Source organism: Chiloscyllium plagiosum, chromosome 6 (assembly GCF_004010195.1).
Source record: "Chiloscyllium plagiosum isolate BGI_BamShark_2017 chromosome 6, ASM401019v2, whole genome shotgun sequence".
NCBI lineage: Eukaryota > Metazoa > Chordata > Chondrichthyes > Orectolobiformes > Hemiscylliidae > Chiloscyllium > Chiloscyllium plagiosum.
This window is the reverse complement of record NC_057715.1, coordinates 86,912,898-86,923,152: the sequence shown is the minus strand read 5'-3', so window position 1 is coordinate 86,923,152 and position 10,255 is coordinate 86,912,898. Positions and strand designations below refer to the sequence as shown.

The following is a 10,255-nucleotide window of genomic DNA, read 5'->3' as shown; positions in this document are numbered from 1 at the left end:
GAAGGAATTGGGAGAATGGGATGGCATTTTTACAGGGGGCAGGGTGGGAGGAGGTGTAGTCCAGGTAGCTGTGGGAGTCGGTCGGTTTGTAGTAGATGTCCGTGTTGATTCGGTCGCCTGAGGTAGAAATAGAAAGGTAGAGGAAGGGGAGGGAGGAATCTGAGACTGTCCAGGTGAATTTGAGGTCAGGGTGGAAGGTGTTGGTGAAGTGGAGGAGTGAGCTTGCTAGCTGAAGGACTTGGACAAGTAGCCCCTGGGGCATTTCAGACAATACCCAGGCTGGATGGATGCCTTCCAAAGGGCAGGCTCACTGCCAATGACTTTACATCTGCAGGCTTCAGAAGACAGCTAGGGTAGATTGAGGGGGCCAGGCACCTCCATAGAGCTCAAGAGGAAGCTGGGTATCTTGCATGCTGCTCGTCCCTAAAGATGTTGTTGGGAGCACCTGGTATCCCTGAGTTACAGGCAATTGCAAGGAGATTGAGGTCCCTTGTTCTCAATTGCCATAGCCTTCATATTAATATTAAGACAATGGAGTATAAATGATCCCTGCTGCTGCTCCTACCTTCTATATTTTTAAACCTTAGGAAAAAAAGTTCATCTGTTGAAAATTAAGGCAGGGTGGGGATGCCAATTTGAAACTATGATCCTTAGTTCGAGACTCTCCCACAAAAGGAAACATCCTTTTAACATCCACTCAATCAAGACCCCTCAGGATCTAATATGTTGCAATTAAGTCACCTCTGACTGTAAACTCTGAAAGGATACAGGCCTGGTCTTTAAGAAAATCTACTTATTCCAGGAGCACAGGAAGAAAAGATGTCTTGCTTCAAATGAATAGAGCACTGAAATATACTTTGCAGTTCTGTACCACTTGCCAAAGGACAGGTAAACTGGATAACCAGACTGATTACTGAGACATTGCAAGTGTTCTAAGATATATGGAGGATTCTATTCTGTTATTTAGAAGAATGAGAGGTGATCTCATTGAAACTTTCAAAATTCCTAAAGGAACAGAAAAAGAGTAAAAAGCTTTTCCCTAGCTGAGTTGTCTCAGACGTGGGTAAACAGCTTCAGAATTAGAGGCAAGCCATTTTCACTTAAAGGGTGGTGAAACTTTGGAAATCTCCAGCCCAGAGGGCTGTGGAAGCTCAATCATCATGTAAATTCAAGAGAGATTAATAGATTTCTAGTTACTAAATGACATCAATAGATGTTGGGACAGCACAGGAAATGTGACAGAGGTAGATCAGCCATGATCTAGAATAATAGGCTCAAGGGGCTGAATGGGTTATTCCCATGACCATTATCTTACCCCCAAACAATATCCTTCATTAAACCCTTAAGAAAATTTAGATTACCAAGAATACTGGCTGGGCAGAATTATGACTAGATTGTTATGCGAGAGACTGAGGTAAATGTTCTGGGACCTGGGTTCAAGTCCTGCCATGGCAGATGATGGAATTTGAATTCAATTAAAGAGGAGAAAGTCTGGAATTAAGAGTCTAACATTGATCATGAAACCATTGTTGATTATAGGGGGGAGCGGAGAGGGGGAACCCATCTGCTTCACTAATGTTCTTTAAGAAAATAAACTATTATCCTTACCTAGTCTGGCCTACATGTGATGTCAGACCCACAGCAATATATTGATTCTTACCTGTCAAATGGACAATTAGGACCATGCAATAAATACTGACTTAGCCAGCTTTGCCCACATCCTGAGAATCAAAAAAAAATCACCATGAACGAACATTATAAATCGGTTTGTAACCCAATAATCCATTAACGTATTCTTAAGGAAGACTTCCATAATCTTACCGACCAATGTTAAAATCAACTGTAGTTTTTAAAAACTTATGCTATTTGGTTCTTTTAAAAGTAAAGCAGTAATATCTACCTTGCTCCAGTTTTGCTTTCCTCACGCTTTGAGAGCTTTCCTAGAGGAGCAGTGCTTTGAAAAGACACCTTTAGGTTTAAAATAAGGAGAACACTTCATTGACTTGGCTGGTAACCAACGAGCTTCTTCGAGACTGAAGAAGTGAGAGATTAATTTCAGAGCTTATAAACAGCTTGACACAAGCACGACATTGGAAACAACTTCAAATTATGAGTAAACAATTGCCAAAAGCAACTGGAATAAACTGAGATCAACTGTAAAGTTAAGTGCATACTATCATAAAGCAGTAGCATATTCTTGAGAATCATACAAAAGCAGTTAAAGGCAGTCACTTCCTAATATTAACTTAGCGATTCTGAAAGCTCAGCATATGTTTCACTCCATGCGGATGATATCTGATCCAGGCAATTAATTTCTTAGCATTTTTTCTTATTGAGTATTCAGGTGGATTTTAATATAACTCTTTCGTCTCTGAAATTCATTACAATTGGAAAGTGATTTGCAGATCTGTAGAAATCTGCAGTGTTTTTCCAGCATATCAAAATAATTACATTGCAAAACTGTAAGCAGCAATAATCATTCATATATAAAATCACTATATCTGTCAATACACACACACACAATCTTGATAAAACCATGATCAAAAATTGATTTGACATGAAAATGATAAAATTCGTCCCTGTGGATTTTCTTTCAAAAAACTTTGAAGGGCTGAAGAAAACAGTCAAATGACAGATAAATGGTTAGCTAAGCAGATCTGGGACAAAAAATACTTTTAAAGCTGTGCTATGTATGTACTTGGAGTTTTAATTTTGTTGAATCATTTATCATGTAAAATGCATCAGGTGTTACAATGCCATCTGCTGTTTCAGGACACAACAAAATTGGATGTTAGAATCATTAATGATTATCTATTTCTGTTTCTATCACAATTTGGATCATCAGAGTTACTTATGAACAAAGCAATAACCTAGAATGAAAAGCTTTGAGCAGCTAGATGTCAGATGAAATCTTGTGGAATGAATGCGATCCACATTTGGAAGAGAATCATAAAACAGAAATCTTATCCACAGGTGTGAAGTGAAATGGGTTAACTCTCTTAAAGATAGTACATAAATATAAGCTATTATTGTTTTAATGTCTTGTATTTTACAAAGGATAGAGAAGAAACAGATTTCAGATGTGAAAATTCTTTAAGTAGAGGAAACACAAATGAATATGAAATTGTAGACCTTATAGTCTAAACAAGTGTATTAAGCCTGCACACACCCATTAGGCTCCACCTACACTATTCTTTTCCTGCATAAAAATGAACATGATAATCACATGTTCCTGAAGTCTAATGATATTACAATATACAGTAAACAGATACCACTCCAGGTACATTAATCTTTTATTGCTTGCTAAAAGAGGATGTATAAAGCAATTTGAAACATTACTAGCGCTGCTGTACTGCGCCTTCTGGAATTTATTCCGTTCCTATTGCAGATTCCGGTTGTTCGTTGTAGTGGCCGGTATAATGGGTCTAGGTTTGTGTGTTTGATGATAGAGTCTGTGGAATGAGTGCCTTGCTTCTCGAAATTCTCTGGCTGTCCTCTGTTTAGCTTATCCATTGATCGTTGTGTTGTTCCAGTCCAATTGGAGATCCTTGACATTGGTGTATGGCTACTAACGACAGTTGTCGTGACGTTTAGTGGCTAGTTGGTGTTTGTGGATGTGGATTGCTAGTACTCTGCTTATTTGTTCCAAATAATGTTTCATGCAGTCTTTGCATGTAATCTTCTAAATTACATTAGTCTTCCACAAGATGGGCATAGGGTCATTCGTTCGAGTGAGTTGTCTGAGGCTGGCTGTTGGTTTATGGGCTGTCATGAATTAGAGTAGTTGGAGAAGTCTGACTGTTAGTTCTGATCATAGAACAAGCTAATCGGAGGACAGCCAGAGACATTATCGCAGCATAACACTTATCCATAGACTCCATCAACAAACACAGACCTAGACCCAATATACCGGCCACTACAACGAACAGCTGGAAATAGCAACCAAAAGCAGTAAGAATGGAACCAAATAAATTCCAAAAGATCCAGTACAGTAGCGCTTCACAGGAAGTTGCAAAGCACTGAAGATGTCACCTAGACAGGGGACAAAACGTCTGCAAATCAACTTCCCAGCTTAGCAAGCATACCCACAACCATGGCAACTGGCAGCCAAGCTACAAATCTTTATGCAAACCTTAAAAGATATGCCTTTGCATATTGGTTACAAAGATTTCATCCAGTTCTAATCATTTTCTAAGTATGAAAAGGTCAGTCTGCAAAGAAGAAGGAAGCTTGGGAATTGTTTTGACTCAGATTTTGCAGGAGCAATGACTGAAAAACTGTCAGCATTCATCAACACGATTCCACTGGAATTGACAGCAACTTCTGGACTCCATACATGCACAGAATATTGTACAAATCCTGAAGATACTATTGATTATCTGCTTCTCCAAAAGGTGAGTTCTTAAATCCACACACTGCAATTAATGTGAATTCCATGAACGGAAAATGAACTTGTATTGTTACATTTTTAGTCTCACTAACAGCCTTTGCAAAACTTGTACACTGTGAATGAATGAATGAATAAGTGTTAAGTAGGTGCATTAATCTCATAATTAGTGTTAAATACTCAGACCTTGAAAAGCTATTTTTATTTGTGCAATTGAACACATTCTGATAGAAACAAGACATATGGACCAGTTTAAGTTTCTTTATCTTGGAGCTATTGGATTGAGATAGAATCTATCTTATTACCTTTTCTTTGTGGGTAGCTATCATAAAAGATAGTGACCACAGCCATTGCTTCACCACTGACTACAAAATCTAAGCTATTTAATAGCACATCTGGAAGAGTTATTCTCGCAAATCAATAGTGGAAAGAGAGATGGTGGGTAGCTTTGATGTTTCTTTGTAGATTATACGTAGCACCGGTTTCTTACCATTATTTTGCTAATCACTGAAACACATCTCTTACATCTTATTTAAAAATCCTTTAATCTGAGATTTTAAAAGTAGATGTGATGTCAGATAACAGGAAGCTTCACAAGCATTCGGGTAATAAAGGGCTACAAAATGAAGCAGATACATGAATGAAGAATGGAATTATTCTGCTTTGGGCTTTATGACAATCCAGAATTGTTCCAAGAAGTCTGGCACACTGAAACAGCATAGTGCTGCTTTCTGAAAATGTTGCACTCAAATGGTTTGGATTGATGGAAGAAAAATCTTTTCCAATTTTTGTTCAATTGATGGTAAATAAAACATCTTATAGTTTCCATCAAATCTCATCTCAATTATTCAATTAAGTCTTTTGAGAGATTGAAGAAATACAAATGACTGTCTATGACTCTTTTTGTTCAAGGCAATAATTGTGTTCACAGTTCATAAAAATTCTCTATTACAAGTAGAGTTAAGGGCAGTATGAAAAAGATCATGAATACAGAAAATATCAACTGTAATAATAAATATATAAGAACAACTTTTCCTTACTAGATGATGTGCAAATTTTGTACAGAACTATTTTGGTAATAGAGAAATATTTTCTTGTACAGTGCAAGATATTAACATATTTGCAATGAACACAGCTTATAGCCTAAAATTATAAATCTATCCAGGTCAATAAAGACAAAGGAGTGAACTGTATAATATATTTAGTACTCAAGCACTCAAACAGCAAACAAGTTCTCAAAACATTCATTGTTTGCATTTCAATTTATCTGTAGCAAACAAGACAGAATGTAGGACAATAGTTAAGAAAAATAAGGAAGAACGTGCACTACTTAAGTGGTATAGAACTTGCCAAGTAGCAAGTAGAGACCGAGGTGGTTTGTAGGCAAAAGTGAGATTAGCGTCAAGAGTGTGGTGCTGGAAAACCACAGCAGGTCAGGCAGCATCCGAAGAGCAGAAAAATAGACGTTCCAGGCAAAAGCCTTTCATCAGGAAGTTCCTGATGAAGGGCTTTTGCCCGGAACGTTGATTTTCCTGCTCCTCAGATGCGACAGAGGTGGTTTATGTTGACTCGTTGTTAATGTCTAAATAAAATTTAATAACATACTGAGCAAATTAGATTCTGACCCATATTCTCAAAAATAATCGATTACTTTACACAAAATATGTGATCAACATTCTGACCATAGGTTCTTGACCTTAAATATTATTTGTATTTCTTTCTCCACAGATGCAGCCATTTCCTGAGTATTTCCAGAATTCTGTTTCACTTCAGATTTCCTGGGCTTCACATTTCATTTTTAAAGATCAAGCTAATGTTTATATGCCTTCCATTTATTTGTATGTCCCAAAAAGCCTTATACCTTCATACACAAAAACTTTCGAAAACCAGCAGGATGTTAGAATTCTTCACACCCACTGGCAAGAACAGCATAAAGCAGCAAGACTCACATTAAGGCACACTTCAGTGACTTGCAAGGTAAAGACTGCATGAGCTAGATAGAACATATAAAAAGTTGCTGTAGAGGTCCTAACTTTATATATTAGTATGTGAAACAATTGCAGTAAGATAGCTTTCCAGAAGTGTATTCTAGAAACTTGGATACGCAAGCAATGACACCTTTGGTTTTACCAATAATTAGCATAAGAACATCTCTAATTCTACAAAATGTTTTGTATAGTATTTGTGGCAGCTCATTAAAATTATAGGAACACATATTCCTACCCTCATAAGCAAGCATTTAAAAGCATTTGTGCTTTCCTCAAACATTCTATGTATAGACTTTTTGATTGATAGTGGAACTCAATTTTGATACCAGATCAAGTTAGCAATTTGTTTCAAAATACCATTGACATAATCAGCACAAAAACAAGCCACATCTATCTTTTGTATCAATAATGACTGTACCAGTCCAAAACGTTATAGCTAGAATTGTAACAAAATATCTTAGTTGCTGTCCAGGCAATTTTTTTTAAAAAATCTGACAAGCATATAATTTGTAATCTTTTCTATGTCAATGAAGGAAACAATAAATACTGACTTCTTAATAAGACTCCATCCAGCTTAAACCAACACATGTATTATTTCTAGCAGCAGCTTATATCAACTTGGTGTAATTCAAGACTTGAGTAAAATTTTCTTTGCAACCGATTTCTCTCCAGTGACTCAAATAGCTATCTTTGTAAAACAAAATAATTTTAATCTGATTAAACCCAAATTTTGGTACAGATTGACAATACAGAAATAAAAATCAACAAGGAAAATACGAAATATTATTGCAGGCATTTTTAACGATATGTCAAGTGCATTTCAAGCAGAACAGACAGTTGTTACAATGCAGAGAGGCTCCTTTTCTTATTAATCACATACCACATAAACAACTTTCACATGATCTAACTCTTAGGAACCATAACTTAGGGAGGGTTACCCTTCAAAATACACAAACGTTTTTCCCCACTATAACAAGGCAAGCTCAGTTACAGAATTTTATTGATACAGTAGATTGATACAAATTTGACAGGGGAGATAACTAGAGTAAGGTGTACAATTTGAATGCCTAATACACCATCAGTATTAAAATATTTTAACTAAAATCCTTTTTTTTCCAACTTTATCTAAAAGCCTAGACATCTCTGGCATCAATACTGACAAGTAAAATGCCACAGCATTTTAGCTGACTTCACATTTTATACAACTGAGGACTTGCTGTCCAACATCTTCAGTGGTGGAAAGCAGAAGCAGTAAAGCAGATTACAGAAACAAGTATATATAGTCAAACACTAAAGGATTTTAGAAAAGGTGACTTTCCAACATATCTAACCACAGAAGTATGTGCTGCAGGAAAATGCAATAATGTATTTGTTCTTTCCATGAACCAGCCCCTTCTTGAAGGTACAATGCCACAGAAGGTACAGTTATTAACAAGTATTGCTTAAGTTGTCAACTTCCACTGTGACCAACTTTCTTCACCCACACATTTAGTACACAGTTGTGTTGGTGATTTAAAGCTGTAATTTAAAAGCTATACAAGCACATTTTCAATCAAAACATAAAAAATATTTACAATTTCATTTATTTCAATCTCTCCGTAATGTCCGTACATTGTAGTCAGCACAAATCACAATGCACGACAACCCACAATTTATGACTTGATGTGTTTGCCAAAAGCTTGTGACCTTGAGACTGCAAAGGCATGGGGAATAGATACAAGATGCTTTCCTTAACAACCAGTTATTATTTAGACACTGTCCTTTAGTCTTGAGCTTTACAGTACAATTACCAAGCTCGAATGCCAACATCTGCAAATATCTACTCTTCATCTTCTTTCCCTTTTGCTGGGCTTTCGACGCACCTGTTAGACAAAATAAAATAAAAAAATGTTTTTTTTTCCCCTTTGTAAGAATAATCTTTGAAATAATCTAATTGCGGCTTTTCATGAAAGTTTTGACATAGAGCAGTTTGTTTAGATTTGGCTTTGGATAGCTTCGGTGCAGGCTGATCGAAGCTTGATATAAATAAATTTTCCACTCATTAAATACAATTATACGGAATAGGATAAATACAAAACCACCTTTCTTAATTAGAATTTTAGATAACACCACGTACGCATTAAAAATGTAAATAGGTGACTTTTACAACATGTCAAATAAGGATCAAAATTCCTAAGTACAAAAACAACACTGAGGAAAAATAAGAACCAAAAGCATTGAAGAATCTCAGCAGCTTTGACAGCACCTGAAGACAGAAACGGAGTTACCACAAGTCCAAAGCAACTGCTAGCTCCCTGCCCCTTCAAGTTGAGCTTTTTATGCTGAAGGTAAAGGGAAAGGAGGAGCAAGTGGAACAGAAGGTAAAAAAAACCCAGAATAAAAAGTGAAAGGAGTATTAATGATAGCAGAGACTGATGAAGAACAGATGCTAATAGAAGAATATTGGACCACTTATTGGAAGCAAACCCATGCGAACAAGGCACTAACTTCTCTAACCAGCACTTTCAGTTTTTAACCTACTTCTCTGCCTCCTCTTTCGCCACAGCATGGAACTCATCACTTATCCAGCCCCCTTCAGTGCCGAAGAGGAATCAATATGAACTAGAAACATTCATTGTACTTCTCTCTCCACAAATGCTGCCAAACCCACTGAACTTCTCCAACACTGTTTTTATTTCAGATGTTCAGCATCTGCAGTACTTTACTTTTGTAAAGCTGAAAAGTAATTTGTTTTGAAGTTCTGTTTCAATTGAAAGGATGACAAACAGATAGTGCTACAGCTTTGAACAGATGCCAGGATTTGTAACAAAACTTGTACACGTTCCGATATATATCATAATCAATAACCATACCCTCAATGTACTTAATTCATTCTCCTCTTCTGTGTTCACTCCATCCACTGAGCTTTCCTGGGAAATGTCCATGTTCTCCAATGAGCTGTCATGATGAGAATCCATCTCTACAGATGAATCATCTTCTCTATTGACAGCTCGTCTTGAACGTCCTCCGCGGCTACAAAACAGAAATACAAAAGATATATTTCACTTTTAAACAAGTTATTCAGAATTTGAGAGAAGATTTGTAGCTCGGGTGCTCGTTGCTGTGGTTCTGTTCGCCAAGCTGGAAGTTTTTGTTGCAAACGTTTCGTCCCCTGTCTCGGTGACATCCTCAGTGCTTGGGGGCCTCCTGTGAAGCGCTTCTGTGGTGTTTCCTCCGGCATTTATAGTGGCCTGTCCTTGCTGCATCCGGTTGTCAGTTTCAGCTGTCCGCTGTAGTGGCCGGTATATTGGGTCCAGCACAACAACTACTTGCAGATACCAACACCTACCAAAAGAGGGAGTTTGACCCCACCCCACAGCTCACCAATAGGATAAACAACACACTGAGGAACCTACAAAAAAACGGACAGATAACCAGGTCTGACTTACAAACAATGATACCTGAAAGCAACAACACCCCCAGATTCTATGGACTACCTAAAGTGCACAAACCAGACATCCCACTCAGACCAGGGACACCATCACACAAACTGGCTAAAGAACTACAGCAGAAACTGAAACACCTGATCAGCGGATCCAGACACTCTATACAATCAACACAGGAATTCTTGGACATCATCAGAAATATACGCAGAGACAAGGAAAAAACCATGGGCTCATTCGACGTAACGGCACTGTCACCTCTACTGACAAAGCCCGAGCCAGAGAAACAATAGCCAACCTGCTGAACAGACATAACAGACAACAGGACGTTGAACCCATCAACAAAGACGGCATACTTAAACTACTGGACTTGTGCCTCACAACACACTTCACATTCAACAACCAAATATACGAACAAATCAACGGAACACCCATGGGCTCACCGATCTCGGAACTCA

At 37.6% G+C, this 10,255-nt stretch overlaps 1 protein-coding gene and 1 long non-coding RNA gene across 2 annotated transcripts in view; both read right to left on the bottom strand.

Moving 5' to 3' along the window:
• The window catches only part of LOC122550795, a 13,342-nt gene extending 7,501 nt beyond the window's left edge, over positions 1 to 5,841 (bottom strand). The window contains exons 1-2 of the long non-coding RNA XR_006311947.1: positions 1,901 to 5,841; positions 1,661 to 1,721 (exon numbers count right to left, since the gene is read on the bottom strand). This is a non-coding gene — a long non-coding RNA (uncharacterized LOC122550795). The remainder of the gene's footprint in view (positions 1 to 1,660; positions 1,722 to 1,900) is intronic.
• A 1,221-nt stretch (positions 5,842 to 7,062) lies between these two features.
• Positions 7,063 to 10,255, bottom strand: part of LOC122551064 (sister chromatid cohesion protein PDS5 homolog B-like) — a 200,162-nt gene continuing 196,969 nt past the window's right edge. Inside the window, exons 28-29 of the mRNA XM_043692706.1 lie at positions 9,228 to 9,387; positions 7,063 to 8,237 (exon numbers count right to left, since the gene is read on the bottom strand). Coding sequence (XP_043548641.1) covers positions 8,202 to 8,237; positions 9,228 to 9,387 — 196 coding nt within the window. The 3' untranslated portion in view covers positions 7,063 to 8,201. The remainder of the gene's footprint in view (positions 8,238 to 9,227; positions 9,388 to 10,255) is intronic.